The 19,762-nt window shown below is 36.2% G+C and overlaps 1 protein-coding gene across 1 annotated transcript; it reads right to left on the minus strand.

Annotated features, from left to right (window-relative positions):
* Window positions 1-10,248: 10,248 nt before the first annotated feature.
* On the minus strand, window positions 10,249-16,492 carry LOC6568990. Its single transcript, XM_001995096.3, has 3 exons — window positions 16,227-16,492; window positions 11,153-11,753; window positions 10,249-11,080 (listed from the first exon to the last, which is right to left on the minus strand). Exons 2-3 carry the CDS (start codon window positions 11,718-11,720, stop codon window positions 10,494-10,496), a joined length of 1,155 nt encoding a protein of 384 aa, XP_001995132.1. The 5' UTR covers window positions 11,721-11,753; window positions 16,227-16,492; the 3' UTR covers window positions 10,249-10,493.
* Between the last annotated feature and the right edge of the window lie 3,270 nt (window positions 16,493-19,762).

Genomic DNA, 19,762 nt, shown 5'->3' on the forward strand with positions numbered 1-19,762 from the left:
TTTGTTAATTATAATAAAAATAAGAAAAAGCAATAATAGTAAATCGATGGGCAGTTAATTGGTAGTTGTTTTGCTGACCACCAAAGAAAAGAGAGAGTGTGAGAAAGAGAGAGAGAGGGGGAGAGGGGGATTATCGATTAATTTCAGTCGATTACTATTTGAGTAAGTTAACTTTTGACAATTTTCGACCACTGTTCGTTTGAGAGAGCAAAATGGAAACAGAATTTTCCATTAACGCATTACTGAGCTGCTATTGCTGAGCTAGCAAATTGTGTGTATGTGTGTGTGTGTGTGTATGTGTGTATGTGTATGTGTTTATTCCCATTTTCCATGTGACTTGGGCTTATTTCCTACGCTTTCCACTTGTGTTCACCAATAATGTATGCAAATCCAATTTTGCGCTCCATAAGCTTTATTAGATGCCAAAGTTGACACACTTCCCCAACACCAAACCACCTTTGCTGACTACTTGATTGACTAACTGACTAACTGACTGACAGACTGACTGAGTGACTCAATGAATGACTGAGTGACTGATTGACATTTAGTATGTTGTGTAATTTCATATTTGGTTCAGTCAATCATCCGCTCGGTTGACCAGGTGTCTGTAAAACGTGCCTTTTCATTCAGCCGCAAATAAACACCAACAATACCAACTCCAACAACAACAACATCAACAACAAGAACAACAACAACTAAGCAACCGCAACAACCGCAACACGCTTCCGACATTATGAGTTATTGTCAGAGTTTTATATAGCTATATATCAATGCAATTCCTTTTATATGGTACATGTGGGCACGAGTTCAGTTTATGACTTTTCCCATTTCTTGTTGTCTCAGCAAAAGTTTGCCATTTTATTAGATTCGAACTTGAGAACCTGTGAAGAATTCTTAGCTCTGATTTACGAATGCTCTGCAACAAAGAGAAATAATTGAATGATTCAGAAAGAATTTTAATTAGTTGGCACAATTTAAGGAAAAAACTTTATAGTTTTGAATTTTGAATAGAAAACGAACACTCACATATGCAATTAAAAGTTTGTTTAAATTAAATATTAAGTTATCGTAATTTTATGGTGAGCATGGATCTGAGTCTGTATATCTGATAATAAGGAGAAGTTTAAAGACAATTCAGTCGCCTGATGAGAAGTATAGAAAATTATAAGAATCCCATTTAAAAATTGCTATTAAAATTAAACGAGCTCTTGATTTTTATCTATTGCTGAAATGGGCTTACGACCTTATCAGCTTAAATATATTATGCTACCGATAACAATGAATATAAATTCAACCATTTTTGTAAGACATCTAAAATACCCACAGAAGCTCTTTATCCACTAAATTAACTTTAGTGGACTTAAAATACAATTTTTCTTGTATTTTATTTCATTTGATTTTCCCTTAGCCTCTGTTTTTTTTTTTGCTCCTGGTTTTTTCCTTTCTGTTTGAGGTGCTTCTTCAATCCATCATGTGGCTTATCCCCACCTGTCTGTCTGTCTGTCTGTCGCTCTGTCTTTCGATTGTATTAGGCCGTATATGTATATATGTGTGTGTGTGAGTATGTATGTATATATAGTAGATATATGTTAATTTCATTTACAACATTGGCTGCTTAATGTTTCGGCCTTAGTTCTCCTTTCGGATCTGTCGGAGGTTAAGTAAAGGCAATCTTTCTGTTTGCTTATGCATGTGGCAGCTAACGGTGGCAGCAAACGGTGGCGGCATTGGTGTCCTACGTGTCCTGCAGGTAGACAATAAAAAAGGCAACAATGCCACACAAATAAGCTGCTGCCACACAGCCTTGATGATGATATACGAGTGGGTGGTTGGGTGGTTTTGGGTGGTGTTAGTGTTATCAAGCAGCAGCTTGCCACATTTGGGCCTGCGTTTGCATTGGATCCAACTGGGAAACGTGCTCGGGCATTCTGTTGCTGTTTCACTCTGTTTTTTCCACATACACTGAGAAATTAATTTATGCTAATCATTTGTTGATCTGATTGGGTTTTTTCATTGCAATAAATGTTGGAAATTTTTTCATTTCAAGTTATTTGTGCATAAATGTTGTAATTAATTCTAAATATCTAAAAACTAGTACACTCTTTTTTGAAGTGTACTCTTCCTGCTGGTCTGTTGCTTCTTCTTCTTCGTTGTCGTCTTATTTGCTGCTGCTGCTGCGCAAAATCCAAACTAATAATGACATTTTGCAAATTATTCCACATCGCACACTGCTTGACACACTGACACTGAAACGGTGGAGCATGAGGAACAGGAGCACAGATAGAGAGAGAGAGAGAGAGAGAGAGAGTTAGAGATAGATATAGAGGTAGAAGGAGACAGTAACAGAATCAGCAACAGGAGCAGGAGCTGGAGCTGGCAGGTTGAGTCCTTGTGCTCAGCCCTTGTGCACACAGGGGCTGCTGGCTGGGCTGGTGTGAAATTTATTTTGCTGCCAGAACTTTTGTACGTCCTCGTCACGTTGGCAACACCATTTGCCACGTATGTGTTGCATAAAAATTTACAGTTTGCCACAACGTTTGCGCTACAAAACTGAAAAAAAATAAATATTTACCATTGCCGAGACATTCAAATAGTGTTTGTTCGTGGGTAAGCATAGTAAGCATGGTAAACGGCTATTATAAATCAACCTTGAAAAAATTATTCATTCTTTCGTAGATCTTTTTCACAAACAGGTTAGAGTGTTGCCGGTTCAAGACTTTCCGTTATAATTTAAACACAGCTAAACAACTAAATATCAATAGCTCAATGTTAAGTCTCTGTAAAACAGTACAATCAGTTCAGATCAGTAACAGACAAATGTTGAAAGCTATGCACAAGCTAACGACACTATGTTAACAGTACGCAGATAACAGTTCTATGTTAACACTCAATTCCAGTACGAAAATGTTATAATATCGTTGTTAAGGAAGAATGTCACCATACATTTTTTGTTAAACTTTAATTTACTCATAGCAAACTCTATAAAACTCTATATAAATTACCAAAAAATAAAATATATGTATATCCAATGATATATATAGTATTTAGCAAGAGCATACACAATTCAATATGTTTTACCCTGATATTTCACTCTAAGCATTTTTAATAAATTATTCCGTTGTCTGTCTAACATTTTACTTTGCATATCAATTAGAAAAGGAAGTGAGGTCAAACCTTGGCAGTCATCTATTTGGTTATTCAAATTCCTTTTCTGATTGCAATTTTGTCTGTGAGCTTATCGGATGGTTTTAGCCTCGTGTTTGCCGCACAACTATAATAAATACAAAAATAAATTGTTTCAATTATTCTCTGACATAAATTGGGGTTTTTATTTTGTTGTGGATTTTTTTGTGTGTATCTTCTGTCATGTGCTCGGCGTAATCCGCATTTGTGGTCTATGTCTAGGGTTGACATTTGTCAAATGAAATACAAAAAGGCATTTCTCATCCTCGAGATGCAGGAGCTTGACTTAATTTATTGATGGGTCGGCTATTTGTTCAAAGGGATTTTGAGACGAACTTTGGTTTTTGTGTTGTGTATGTGAGTTAAATGTGATTACAGTTTTTTGTATGGGAAAAGATTAAGTTCTTAATGTGGTTTATGGGAGACATTCTTTAGAAGCGACATCATGCAGTGATATTTTGTAAAACCGATAAATTTCGATATTTTTTATAACTGCATAATAATTCATGTCATACAATATGCTTTCAATTTAATATTAGACTCCTATTAGAATTACCTATAACAATGGATTTCTAACATTTAAAATATTCGATTTCACTGAGCACGTGTCTTAGCGATGCATAAGCGAAAAACTAGAATATCCTTACTAGATTTTGTTCCTTTCTTTTTTGCTGTTTGCCATTTTCTGGTTTTACATTTGAGTATTTGCTTTGAGTGAGCTGAGCTGCGACTAAAACCGAATACACACCGACCACAGCAGACCAGAGCTAAGTTGCATACTTGCCTCACTTGCAACACCGACGACTCCACACTTGTTGACTCAACAAAATAACACACACCCCAACAGCCACCCACCTCGTCAGCCACCCTTAAGCTTAACTGCAAAGGAGCGCAGCAGAGCGCCTGGACAGCTTTTATTTTAATTTAGCTGCTTCAACTAATGGATTTGGGGCTTACGTAACTTCAACACTTTGGCGTCGCTCCAGTTACGCCCCTGTTTTTTTTTTTTTTGTATCTACAACAAGAAAATAAGAACAACAACTTAATTTACATTTACACAATAGTGTATATATATATATATATATATATATATATATATATGTATATGAGTATATATGCCGATGTACACTTAAAAAATAGAGAAAAATCGAAGAACTGAGAAGGATATTCTTATTCCCTACTTCTTGAATGTTAGACGAAGTTAAGTAGTTTTCTTCTCATTTGAAGTAAGTTAAGTAGTTTTCTTCTCATTTGAAGTAAGAATATTTACTTGCTATTTTAAGCACTTAAATTCTTCAATTAATCCTGATAAAACTTAAATTACAAGACTTAATGAAATGTAAAACTGTTCTGAGATTAATTACAACTTATAGTAAAACAAAATCAGCTTGAAGCAATCATTTATCCTGTTTAACTACTACTAAAAAGTTCTACACCCATTTGGAATACAAAAATTAATTTATTGTGCATATCCTCACTTTATTCAAGAATGAATTTCAAAATGATTTCCACTGATTTGTGGTATGTTTTATGCTCGTTTGCAACAGCACTTTTTCGCTGAGTGTATTGAGTCTCCTTATGTATAGTTAGCGCCCAACTATTTGAGTACGTGACTGCCAACGTTTTGACTATATATAAATATATATAGATATACATATATATGTACATATATATATACATATATAAAGCATACGCAGTGCAGTACACTGTGTGTATGTGTTTAAATTACAAAGTGAAGCCAGAAGTCTCTAATGACCACTTTGAGGGTTTAAAATGCGCGACAGGCATTGCCCACATAAATAACACTTGTGTGCAAGGCGAGCGAGGGGAGTGGGATTGGTGGGGTAGGTTTAAAGGGTGTGGATTGAGGGTTGTGGCGCAGGAACAAATTAACTTATTCATTAGCCAAATGGCAACCTGGGGCCACTCACAACCAACTACTAAGTATATTTGCAAGTAAATAAACAAAACAACAAAGCTTCAAGCTGTGTTTTAATTAAAAAACATTCTCACATTGCAAGGTGCAAAATGGTTGGCAAATTGCATGAGCGGGAATACAGCCGCCAGGCAGCCATTTCGACAGCTGACAACTGACTCAGTTTGTCAAATATATATATATATATATATATGTTCTACTTGGCTCTCTCAGTTTCTCTGACGAGAAAAAAAGCGAAGCAAAACAAAAGTTTAATTAAGTTTTCGAGTTTATTTTTAACATTTTCTCATTGTTTGCATGCGTTGCCAAGCTAACAACAGCAATTGTGAATTTTGACAGCTGGCTGTAATTTATGACGGCATTTAGTTGCAGATTTTTGACATGCTGCAGCAAGCAACATCAAAAAATATATACACACTCACAAATTCCCCATACTGCACTTTTTAATAATAGAAAATAATTAAAAAAAAAACCTTAATAATTAAATAAAAAAAACTGTTTTCTTATATTTAGAAAGTAAAACTTTATCATTTTTAGTGCGATTTTCATTTTGTGCTAATTTTCTATACTAAAATGTGATTTTTTCCTGTGTATACACACATATTTCCATGAGGCTTAAGACCCAAACTTTTTACTGCGTGATATATGATGGGCATTTGAAACAATGAACAGGCCCACACACTCGCACACACACACACATTTGCACACACACCACAACAACACTCTACACCCACCGAGCAGCTTATATGAATACAAAGGAAACCTAATTGAAAAGCTTATCATGAATATTTATTGTATAACAAAAGGAATTGGATAATGATAATGATTGAAAGTTAACAGATAGAAAGTATCCGATTTGTATAGTTTAAAATAACATTTCCTTTCATATTTTATATATATCTTGCTAACTTTAAACTTACAGAACTTTGTCAGTTCGGTTTTAATGTGGACTATTATTTTACCTACTCAAGATACTAAATATATATACCCATAGTAACTATATCCTTTACAGAGTGTAGCTATTCTTTCTTAATTTACTGCTTTTTTGTCAAGGCACTAGATTAAAGTAATACTTCGCTCAGGTGCAAAATTCTCTATTTCCTGAATAGATAATGCATAATGGCAGTTTGCCAGTCTGCGCTGCGGCTCGTTTGTCATCAGCAAAAACGTGATTGCTTTAAATTTGTAGCAAGTGGAACTGCCATTTCCACTGCAATCGTCATTTAATATGCAATTTACAATTTTCCACTTTGGATTTCCGCACAAAAATGTGAAACATGGTTGCAGAAAAATAGCTAAAAAATTCTTTGCATTTTAGGTTTTTGCTGCAGAAGTGACAAATGTTTAATCTCAGCTTTCTATGGCCAAGCTCAAATACTTTGTGGGTGTTCTTGAAGCACTTTTTTTTGTAGTTAAAGCATATATTGTAAATTTTTGACTATCTTTTAACACTCATTTAATAAAGCAAGATATTTCTTAGCGATACTCAACTAACAATAAAAGAGTTTGGCTATCAACACATTAAAAGCCAATACCCTTTTAACTAATGTAATATCGATATCGATAAGATTGATTAGAAATTATTTACATTAATGAACTATCTTATATATAAGTGTAACTGTAACTGGTTGTTAAAGAATAGTTAGTTTCAGTTTCAGTCACAGCTCTGAATTTTAATTGATAATATTGCATATTTTAAATAATCATAAATTTATCGATAAAAGTCTAATAGAAGTGTAGAGTTTCAGATAAGTTTTCAATGCTCAAATATCGATTCAAATTCGTATCTTTTACTGTATTCTACTGCAAAATATACACAATGTGAAGTTGAGTACGTTTCGTTTTCGGGAATGCATTTCTCTTGGCCAACAGTTTTTCTCGTCCGGTTTTTTAGCATGCAAATTGATCACCTTTTGGGCGAAGGGTGACGGGCAGGTGGACAGGTAGGGAGGCAGGCAGGTGAGCAGGCAGCCTGCCAGGATTCACCAATTTAGTACACGTTGAGCACATCAGGGTCTTTCGGTTCGCTTCGGTTCAATTCAGTGAAGTGCGAAATATTCACGCAGCGATTTGCATGTCCCCATAAAAAAACAGTGGCCTGTGTAGGACAGTACCAAGGCCCGAGGGGGGGTGGATAGGTAGTCCGTGGGGGGAGGGGATTGGTAAGTTCTGAATGGGACTGGTTCGTGTTGGCGCCGCACATAAATGCAAATGCTAATGGCTTGCTGGATAAATCGTTGTAAAGAAGCGGCTGGGGAGGGGGAGTGGTGGGGATGGAGGGGATGCAACATTTCCTAAGGGGCAGTGGCGCAGAAACTGTGGCATACATTTAGGCGCCGTCGCCGCATGCAAATGTTTGACGCTGTGTGTACAATAATAAAAAGCAAATCCGAGCACAAATATATATTTTCTATATATGTATGTAGGTTTGTGCAGAAGGAAAGCGTAAAGAAAAATTTCGTCTTTATTTTAGTTGTTTTTTCTTCCAGTTTTTTACTCAGCTTTTTATATTTTTTTATGCGTCTCATTTTGCATATATTTTCTTGTTCGATTTTTATCGCCGCGTCTGCGACGACGATGTTTGAAAATGTTGCGCAAATATTTGCGCTTTTATGTGCAAGTTTCCAAATGAAGGGGCAACCCTGCCTTCTCCCCCCAACCCCGCACATCCCCTTCCCCTTGCACTATTCACACTTGTTCCCGACCAAGCCGCCCACCTGCTGTCAATGGTTTTACGAGCTGTTTTTTGAACATTCTTATACCCTGCAGCTATGAAGTAGTTGGGTAAGATAGGACATAAAACCACGGAAATATTTGTAAACGTCAGTTCCTACTAAAGGGATAAGTATATAAAGTCATTATACATATAAATATGTATGTTGTAAGAGAAATGTATAGATTATACATATTATATGTAGTCAGAATATGTCGGATATAGGTATATCTAAAAGGCTTGTAATTCAGCAAAATCTTCTGATTTTAAAGTTTGATATTTAGAGACTTCTATCAAGATTAATCATAATTTTAAGGGGATCTTATATATCCAACATTCCAAATAACAAGCAAAATTTTTTCAAAGTTATCGTTATTTTTAAAGTTTTTTTTGGTTACTTACTTACAGGGTATCTCTCAGTACTCTTTTCATACCCTCAAAAACTACCATTTTTTTTGTATGCAGATTTTTGTTTGAGTTCTTTCTTTTTATGATTTACTTGTGCATTCTATTTGTCTTCTCATTCGCATTGCTATTTGCCTGTGTGTGTGTTTGTATTTGTGTTTGTGCTCGCATTCGTGCTGATGTTAAGCATTGCTATTTGTATTGGTATTGGTATTGGGTGCTGGGTATTGAGTGCTGGATATTGCAAAGGTAAATTGGATTGAGAAATTGAAATCGCATTCACAGCGAAAGCAAAGAAATGTTGAAAAAAAGCAGACAGACAGAAACTGTAAAACAGTTCGCAAGCAATTGAAATGTTCTTGTCTTATTTGTCTTATTGATTTTGTTCTCTATATACCCATGCCAATGTACACTATATATAGTGCTTACCTCTGTTTGTGTTTTTGTGTTTATATAGTTGCTTATCTAACTTGATGTGGCAGCTATAATCCCGTCGAAGTTGCTTCTTGTCCATAAAGTTTAATGAGTTGGCCAAAAGCAGAACTCAAACAATGTAAATAAATGTGTAAGTGACCCGAGATATTATCATAAAACAGATTGGCAACAGAAACAGACAAAACAAATGCAGACAGTGTCTGCGAAAAGTTGTTTTACTTGTGAAAAATATAGACACAATCAAAGTTGAGCTTATCAATTTTGAATATGAATAGAAAAGAAAATGTGTAAGCACATGGAAAACTTGAATTTCCCATAAGAAATTTTTAACCATACACGATTTTAGTATAATTACATGGAAATTGGAAAAAAAAAGTCCACTTTTGGACAGATTGTGGCTCTCTCCGCATGATCTCATGCCATATTCCTATTAACTATGAATATGAACCGCTCTGAAGTTATTCACTTAGCGTCATTCTATTCTATTCTATGCTCTCAACTATCCATGCATAATTCAGTTAACTGCCTGGCTCGGTGTAGCAGCTAATTAACTTCCTCTGATGTGCCCAATTTGCAGCTGCTTTTTAACAAATTACAACTTTCATGGGCCCTGAGAGCTATCCCCAAACTAATTTAGGCGCCCACTGCAACAAAGCTGACTTAAAAGAGGGAGAAAAAAGAAATGAAAACCTGAAGTACAAAATCATGCTGCAGATTAAATACCCTTCGCATCTCTTTTTGCTTTTTAAAGTTGAGTTTAAATTTTACAAGTTCGAAGACTATTGCTCATCTAGACTTATCTATAAACATATATGATTCTTTAAATGACTGTGTCTATGCTTTGCATATCTCAGCTCTAACCGAAAATTCCCTTTTTTAGGGCATTAGAGGACAACCCATAAAAACCTCCATCATTTCACTTTAATTAATTATGACGTCATCGAGCCTCTGTTTTGTTTTTCTATTTTTTATATGTGTTATTTTTTTTTTTTTTGTTAGCTCATGAGTTGGCCAATTAGGCAAAGTTGTCGTAGGACGTCATTGGCTTTGACAATTTTCAAATGACATGGAAAATGTTTTTGCTCTGACTTTGATGAATTTGCCTCGCATTTTCCAAGCTTACTAATTGCTGCCTGTATTGGAATATAGCAGCTAATTAAATGCAATTTATTTATAGACTATCCATATGTAGATTTGTGGAAATTGCTGTTTGCCCTAAATGCGGCCTAAATGTCTGCAATCAATTTTGTGTGTGTGTGCCTCATTTGTGGGTGTGTGAAGGAGGTGTGCTGCTTTTGATATCACTCTCAAATTGTTTGGGTTTATGTGGCATAGTTTTAGGAGTGTGCTTTAAACAAGTGCTTTTCATGCATTAATTTTATTTCATTTGTATTTTTAGTAATTAATAAATTATTAAATTTTTATCAATAACCCAATAAATCAATTCGATAATTTGTGGCTCTGCTTGGACACAAATCGTTGTTCTTATTAATATTTAATTGGTTTTCCCTAGTTTCTTTAGGTTAAGAAAACTTTCAGATATAATAAAACCTCTTTGTGAACTTGTTTATTTATTTATTTTTTTTGTAAATTTCAACTTTATTCGATGAATATCGAAGACTTTGTTGCACGTTTGTTATGCGTGACTGGGCAAACGACTAAAGCGATACTAAAACGATGTAAATTATTTGGTACGGGTTGATTTGTTGTGTGTGTTTTTATATGTGAAATGAGTTAATTACAAATGTATCTCGCCTTAGACTACGAATAGTTTAACTAGAGACTAAGCCAAACACCCAAGAACTACTGTACAGTACACACTCAGTACTGACGACCCATGACGCGATCCAAGTCATTCCAGCTGCACGAGTAATCAATTTGCAGCAGACCCTTCTTGCTCAAGCCAAATTTACGGGCATAAATTCCGGCGTAGAGCGACGAATCGCTGGGCGATGTCGAATCGTATTGGGTGGCAACCCTACCGCCCGCCAAAGTGCCGTACAGTGTGGAAGGTGCTGCATAGATCAACGAGGTTGCCTGCTGCTGGCACTCATCGCAATCCGGTAGGCTGCAATACGGCATTGTAGCATAGGGATTGCAATAATCATAGGCGGGCGATAGCGGCGGCGGTGCAGGAAACTCAATCTGTGGTGGTGCGGGTGGTGCGGATGCTAACGGAGCACCCTGCATCAAATTCGTTGATTTGTTGTTAGTGCTACGCTTGCGTCTCGGAAGCGGTGCTGTTCCATAGCCCGAGTTGTAATTGTTTCCCGAGTGCTCCTTGATCTGCTGACTGCTGGTCTGGGGACGACGATGTAGAGTTGTCGCCCGACGTGGTAGTGTTGTCATTGTGGGCATCTCATCGCCAATCGACGAGTGCTGCTCCGTGGAACTGGCGCTGGAAAAACCTGTAAACGTACAAATTTTTGAGTAAAGTTTGTGTTCAAGCTTTAAATGTAGCACTTGATCTAAGAACCCACCTCCATAGCCATTGTATAGCTGTCGCTGTTCCGCATACAGCTCCTCTTGCTGATCCAGCTGATCATCGTCGTCGATATGCAGCTGCCTGGTCATGGTGGCCATATAGTCATCATATCGGCTCGGTGCAATGCCATACAGTTCACTGCGGGCTGCATAGAGTGGCTCCTTGAGACGACGATTGCGACTGCGACTGGGCAGACGACAGCACTCCAGCTGGCACTGGGTGCGCGAGAGGCGTCTCGTGTGTGGGCGTGGCATTGTCGAAGACAAGGTCATGTTGTAAACAGCCGTCGGACTCGGCGAATGTGATTCCGGTGCGTAATCCAGGGCCGTTTCATAGTCGGGCACGACTGCAGTAGTCGGCGTTACCTCAATGTCCATTTTCTTGCGCACATAATCGTAATTCTCCAGATCCCAGGGATCCATATAGCGACGCTGCGATGGCAACAGAGTCGTACCGTATATATCCTCAGTGGTGCTCATGTTGTATGTGGGCTCCACATTGGGCAGCGGCTGTTTGGGACCCGTTCGACGGCGTCGCGGTGTTGTCTGACTGCGTTCCCGCATCGCGAGAAAGAGACGGGTAGGCTGTGCTAGAAACTGAGACAGAGAGAGAGAGAGAGAGAGAGAGTGTGTGAGTTGTGCGTAACTGGTTTTGTTATTTTCAATGGCTCGCTTATGCAATCGTTTTGTTTGCCACATTCGGCAAACTCTTCCTGCCTGGCCATCAACTCGTTTAATGCCGCAGAAATGTTGTCAACACAAATCTGTGTGGCTGCCACATCACATAAACAGCTCCATCTTAAATATATATGCTTATTTTTATGTCTGCGCAAAAAAGCCACTGGCTCACCTTCGCTCGGCGACAGCGACAGGTGCTACAATTGATGGAGATTGCATCTACATAAATAAGTGCGCTTTAATGCGATTTCAAATACCAATATTATCCCACTTGTGGTCAAACTTGCTGGCCATAAGCATATATAAACATCTTTACGAGTTTTCCTTAAATAGAAATGGACTTTAATTGGTTTACTTGTTTTTAAATAGTTAAAGCAAAACAAACAGTTGTGCAACAAAGCAATCACCTCAAAATGCTTCAATAAATGTCGATTAATCTATGAGACTATTTATGCTGGAGTACAAATATAGTCGATATCATTACCAATATCCTAGCTTTTGTAAGAAATAGATTTTTAATCATTTTTACTAACCTACATATATGTTGATGATTCTTTTTAAAACACAGAAGTTTGTTCTTTAAGTAGGGCATCTTCCAATCTCTAACTTTATTTCTTTAACATAATTTTCATGATGATCTATTCTAAAACACATAAGCTATACAGGGCATCTCCCAGTCGAGCACTCTCTATTATTTGCTTGTATTTTTTCTAAATATTTACTAGCCAAATGTCATTTCAAAGTTTAATTAGTTTTTCTGCATAATATGGCCATCAACTGTAATTGGCTTATGTACTTAGTTGCATTTGACAAAGTCAGAAACTTTTTAATTAAAAATCTGTTAACTCTTCCTGATAAAAAAATGTAAACAAAATGCAAACTGACATAAATGCAATTGAAAAATGCAAACTTGTTGAGTTGCAAAACAAATAAGTTAAACAACTACTAAAATAGAGTAAATATGCTTGGATTATATTCGATTATATAAGGTGTTAATAACAGTTTCATAATTAAAGCTAACAATAATTGCTGTTTTGGTATTTTTATAATGCTAACAAATATGTGCATTTTTTTAAATTAAAATAATTGTTTGACGTGAACATCTAAATATATTTCCAACTATTTTTTGAAGGTTTTTTTAACAAAACTATTTTAACTTTATGCAGCCCAAACCGTAGCTTGAAAAAACCCAACATAAATTATTTATAACTTATTTTGATTTAAGTTTAACAAAAGATTTTTTGTTTCATCAATCTTGCGAATATCGATTTTAAAATAGAAATAAATAATGATCTGAAGCATGGAGCATAGATCGAAGGTCCAGTTATCAAATTTTGTATAGTAAAAAGGTGTCAGGTAAATAACAAAAGATCTGTCAACATTGATAGAGTATAAAGAAAATTCTGTTATTTATGAACATGTACCTCTCTATAAATAAGATATTTATTATAGGGTATCTACAATTGTAATTAGTTTTTGATCAACCCATTCACATTCACATGTCCATCATCGTCTTCACAAATTGCAGCTGGTTATTAAAACTGAACATTTTAATGTCTGCCCACCTGTTGTTTGAATTTGTGTTTAGCATTAATACGGCGAAGATATGTTATTGAATATTGAATATTGTTTTTTTTTCGTTATTGGTTATTGGCTATTTGGGGCTTTTTGCTTTTTGGTAACGCCCATTTGAAGCGTAGAGTTATGCAATATTTCTTTAAGGCATGTGCAATTTGCTAATTTGCATGGGTTTTTGTTTTAATTTCTTGGGACGATCGATTAACATTTCTATGGGTTTCATGTTGAGCTCATTTTCGCCACCTCTCTCACTCTCTCTCTCTCTCTCTCTGTCTGTGTCTCTAGGCCTGGCTAAAATGAGGGTGACAATGTCGCCCAAACATTTATTTTTGAATTTCTTTGCTTATATTGTTTTCCCAACGACAACAAGAGAAATATTTATAAAATACACAAAATAAATTGCAATATAAACAATGCAACGTGACTTTGGCTTGGCACGCAAATCAAATTGTCATGCTAGACAATAAATACCAGAATATAAATATATATATATAGATATATATAACTATATACAGTTACCTATATGAAATGCCCATAGTTACTACAGTTAGTTATTCAAACTGTTTTCGTATCAATGCACGCAAATAAAACAGGCTTTGGTTACCCATTTTCTGATTTATTATACATTATTTCTTGCAACGCTTAGTGAGGCATGGAATTTACACACACAAACACAATCAGACAGTTGCAGACAGTTAGACAGTTGCAGCTGCTGTTGCATAAAATCCATATTACGTATACGTCATGTGTGCTGCCCAAGACAATTGCAGTGCAGTTAGCAGCTACTATATATATATCTAAAACTATTCATTTAGTAAGAGCTTAGCCACATTTAGCTAATTGCTACCTATGCAGAAAATTGCTGGCTGGTTGCTCTTTTGTCGTATTAATTCCATTTGCATATCAAATGTGTCAAGATCAAGTTGGTGGTTGGTTGTCCCCATAATTTAGAGAGCTCAATTGCTAGTTGCTGAGCTTGACTTATAAATTTTTAACTAAAACGCTTAGTACTCAATAATGTAATTGTGTGCCTTGATATGCAAACATAAAGTACATTTTATTTGATATAAATGAATAGCAAACCGCAATGCTTGAAACGTGTTACGGCTTTTGAAAGTGCCTATAAAAGCCGTAAGTGCTCTCATAAATGCATATTTAGTAAAGGTAAACTCGACAGAAATTTAAGCAATCATTATTAAATGCCTTCACTTTTTATGGCTAGCAAAAAATGCCTACTAAAATTGCCTAAACGCAGACTGCAATCAAATGAAGATATTTCCGACCATTTCAGTAATTTATTCTTGAGTCATTTAATCATATTTAATATGCCATATGCAGATTAAGTTTATTTCAAATTTTTGACAGCTCAATTGGCTTAACGTAAATCAATTATATATATTCATTCTTCCAAAAAAAAAATGTCATTCGATGTTCTTATTGATTATTAATCCATTAATTTTGTACAACTTTTCAACTTCAAGCTACTTTTTATACCCATTTTATACACAATTTTCAGTTGACTTTAAAGTATTCTTTTGTGTAAATTTATGTTTTTTTTTGTTGACATGTTTTTATTCCAATAACTTTTAATAATGGTCTGCTTTGTATTTTTATTAAGCAAAGCTTTGAATTTTTCAAGTTAATAGTTTATCATTGTTTGTATCATTAATATATTTCCTGATTTATCAACGTCAAACTTTATTCATATATTCCCAATGCATTCGGTTCGAGTTCGGTTCGCATACATTTGTTAATGATCATCGAACTGCTAATCATCATTATTCAGTAATTATTCGTAATAATCAAACGCTTCTTTATTTTTTACATTTTTGCATATTTTGGCAGTGAGTCAAATGGTTTTGGCCAAAAAAGAAACAAGTTTGATGTGTGTTCGACGACCTTGCAAATTATGCGAATTATGTTCGCATGAAATACCAACGTCTATAAATAAATAAATTACATCACAGTTGATGATATCTCTGACAAATGAGGATCGATCGCCGCTAATTAACTGTCTGAGATATTATCGTTTATTTGAACTCAAAAATATGCAGAGAATTGTTTCAAAAATGTTTAAAATGTGAAAAATAGGGAGTGGAAATATACATCGAATGATTCACATGGCCCATGAGATATTTTATTTCCTATCTTACTACTCAAATCGATTCTGACTCTATGTCAAAGAGTCTTAGGTAGTTAGAAAGCAGCTATTTCAAAATCATCTCACATTCGTTCTTCACTAAAAACTTTCCTCCACTTTAAGCATATCTATAAAGCTACCTGGATTGCTTTCTTCTGAGCAGTTAAATCAAAGAATAGAACCTCTTTGCAGAATCTTCTAATTTGCTTATCAAATTCGCGTCACGCATTTACCGCGCCCTAAAACGACAACCGAAGAGAGAAGAATCCCGAACAAAAGTAGAGAGAAAAGAACATCTTATGGCAAGTGCTTAAAGAAATGACTCAGCAGTGTCTTCTCCATAAACCTTGCGATTCTTCACTTGCATGCCTGGGCGTATGACTTTAACGAGACAATTGTGAAGACTTGATGAACTTCATCATCATTAAACCAAAAATGGTCTTCTTTACATTGGAATTGCAACGGAAACCCACGTCGAAACAAAAAAATGAGTGAGAACCCCAGACAAGCCCAAGCATTAAGTCTGAAGTCAGAAGTCTGCCCACCAGTTTAGTGTTTGTTCTTATAGAGATGGTCGAGTGTCGGCTTTGCTGATTGTTATTCATTGGCAGTCGGTTAATCAGCTAACTTTCTGTACGTTTGACCCAATTTGCCATTTCAGGAAATTCATTCACCTTTTTAAGCTTAATTGATTTTGGTTGTTGTGGTTTGCTTTTCTTTATCTGTTGACACCTTTCTTTTATTGAGTATAAACTTTTCACAGTTATGTTTTTTGATTTTGTTTTGCGAATTTCAAACACGTTTCAGTCGCGGCACATAGAATCCGTTAATGCGCTTGGCAGGCATGGCCAAACTTCTGATAAGTTTTTGATGTAAACAATTTCTGAGCAGGCCGTATCCAAAAAATATTATTCAAAATCCAATTGGAACGCGTTGCGCATGCGCTTCGTGAGGCGCTCGCGTCTTGACTGATTACAAGACTTGAGTCTGCTCAAGCGCAGACTTGCAGACCCAGTCTACAACTGCCGACCAGGTTTGACACACATGTTGCAGTTGCAAGGCGTTTGAAGTTGGTTAAAGTTAAGCAGTACTTTAACTTGTTGCCAAATTAGGTTTTCTTTGCTTTATTTCAGTTCAACGACCATCGTTAACAATCTAACAATTTCTCCACGAGCCCTGCCAAATTGTCAGCGAGCTGTTTGCCAGACACATAATTTTAACATTTACTTGACAGGCAAAAACCAATTCAACTTGTTGTCAACTAAAACACAAGCCTTGACTGCGACATGAAACAAACACACGTGCATGGTGAGAATTTGAAAATATAATTTCACTCTCTGCTCTTGTCAACTTATCTTAGAGCGGGGAATCTTCAGGATAGGATCAAATAAAAGTACGAGAAAAGTACTCAGCCAAAGTTTCTTTGTGACTGTTGAAATGCTGCTAGTTAACATATGTAAATGAATGTAAATTAACATAATTCTCAACAGCTTACATGAACTTTGACAGCTGCAGTCAAGTTTCAAGTTTGATTTGATCTGCCAAGCAAATCTTGTTTGAACTGGTTTGACAGACAAGTTGGAGTTGGAGCATGATTAAATAGTACAGCAAAGGTCGATCTACTTTTTGACTTGACTCCAACCACAACTTAACAACAATTTTGAATCCGCCCAGCGGTCGCTTGGGTATATTAATTAATTACCAGCTCAGCTCACTGCGAACCGATTATATCACACTCAGCGTTTGGGCATTTTAAAACGCATTGATATGTAAATTTTGTACTCATTACGTTTGGCATTGCAATAAAATGTAAACGAAAATGAAACCGCATAGCTGCCAAGTTCAACTGTTGGCCAAAAGAAAGATGTTTGAAAATTACATCACATATATATTTTCATGTCGCCTTTAAACTTGAACCGGCATTCAGGTTTTTAGTTTCTTCGCATAAATCAGTGGCAAGTCTTAAGCAGCTGGAAGTGGTCAAAACTTCAACACTTTTATCTCTGTCACTGCCATGTGACTTTTCAAATGTAAATACAAAATGTATGCACATTTTTGTTATGGTTTTCAGCTTTTTTTTACTCCCCCTTTTTTTGGTGCGTTGCTTTACAAAAAACCGATTCGTTTATTTATTAAAACAAATAACAGCAAAAAAATAAAAATGAAAAATGCAAACAACTTTCACTTTGAAATGCGTTGGCGTCGTTCGTCATTGGAATCAGCTAACGTATCATTTTGATAGGGCTCATTTGTGTGTGTGTGTGTGTGTGTGTGTGTGTGTGGCTGGGGTAGGTCAGTTATTTCAGTTGCGGTTTCACGTATTATATGGCTAACAATTGAATTGCCTCTACGGCTGAGTGCCAATAAAAAAGAGCTATTGATGTCAATTAATCATTGCTAGCAAAAATTTAATTAACATTTGGCGAGCGGGGCTTTGAGGTCAGCTTGCGGCAGATAAATATTTATGCATTTCATATGAAATAACTGGAAATTACATGAAAGTTAACAAAAAGTTGCGGTTAATTTTATATTTTATTTTGGTATGCATATTTATTTTATTTACAATGTTTCAGCTCATTTCAACTCCATTGAATTGTGTAAACATTTCTATATATTTTATTTTGGTATGCATGTTTATTTTATTTGAAATATTTTTCAACCATTTCAATTGCTAATAATCGATAACCGCATTTGCCAAACCTTCAAATTTTATAAAATTTTCTAAATATTTGCAACCGTTTAATGCTTGGTTTTTAAACGTTTGTAGCCACTTGAAGCTAGTGTTCCAAATACTTGAATGGGATCGCAATGTGAACCAAACATATAGCAAAAAAAAAAAAAAAATCACAATTGGGCCGCGGGCTCTTTGCTTGTTCAATGCATTAATGACACCTGGCAGCCGGAAACCGGGTGCAGCTGCCACCACACCCTGCCCCCCCCCCCCCTTCTTTACTTCGCTCCCCCTCTTATGGGCCTTTAGGCCTAACACACAGACTCACACACCTTGGTGCCTTTGAGTGTCGAAGCAGCGGCGAAGCTCGTTGATCTCTGCTCCAATTTTGATACGTGGCAACATTTGTGCTGCATTGTGCAACTTGCCACGCGTTCGAGGCAGCTGCAAATAGCCATAGAAACCATAGATGCAGATTACTGCTGCACCCAGGTGCCGCCTTTTTTTCTGTTGCTACTGCCCCTCCCTCTGCCGCTTGCCGCTTGCCCCTTGCTTGTTTGCTGTGCACACTTTCGATTTTTCATATGTCTTTTTATGGTCGGATTTATCGCTTTATGCGTTCGAATTGCAACACGTTTCTTTACCGATAAATGTTGCTTGCAATTGGACCTGCACCTTTATGGTCGTTTTCCTGTGTGTACACCCCCCGCTTCCCCAGTCACTCCCCCTCCCCCATCTAATCCCCTTCCCACACACCAAGTTGCCATTGTTTGATTCGCACGTGTGCGCAAAACCAAGTCAAAGAAATTGTTAAGAAATTTTGTCTTGTTTGGTCTTTCCCCATTTTCCGTGCCGAGTCAGCAAAAAAAGTTTTTCGCCCAACAAGGAAACAATACATTAGCCATATGCGCACTTTCTATATATATATATATAAGAAGAAGAAGAAGAAGAAGAAGGAGAAGGCCAAAAAAAGACACCATTCATTTTTGAAATGAAATTAAGGCAACTTTTTTGTTCTGCAACAAAAACAACTTAAATCTGTGTTTGTGTTTCCTCTTACAAAACAAGCCGAGCTAACAAATTATTTAGTAGAACAAGCAAGCAAATAAAACATAAAATATCATTAGACCAAATAATGCTTACATCTGCCTTGGCTTCCATCTTATTAACATTAACTTAAATATTTGCAGAGACTCGTCCTAATCAGTGGCAACATGTAGGTTTAATAAACTTTTTACTGTACAGCAATTCTGAGAATTGCAATATTTTAGTGACAAGACAAGATTAAAGATTTCTCAATCATTAATCAGTTAAGTCTCTACTCAACGTAAGCCCAGATCAATGGCCCTCTTGCAATGGGGATTACGTTCATAATCATAAAATAAGTATACTTAAATGCACTCATTGCACAATTGTCAGATGATGCAACAACTACAACAACAACAACAAAGATAATACGTATGTAAGTAAGCTGTATTACAAGACTGACAACAACTAAAAAACAACAACAATTTTGCTGAGGGCCAAAACAAATCGCCA

This window comes from Drosophila grimshawi, unplaced genomic scaffold (assembly GCF_018153295.1).
Source record: "Drosophila grimshawi isolate 15287-2541.00 unplaced genomic scaffold, ASM1815329v1 contig_1367, whole genome shotgun sequence".
NCBI classification, from domain to species: Eukaryota; Metazoa; Arthropoda; class Insecta; order Diptera; family Drosophilidae; genus Drosophila; species Drosophila grimshawi.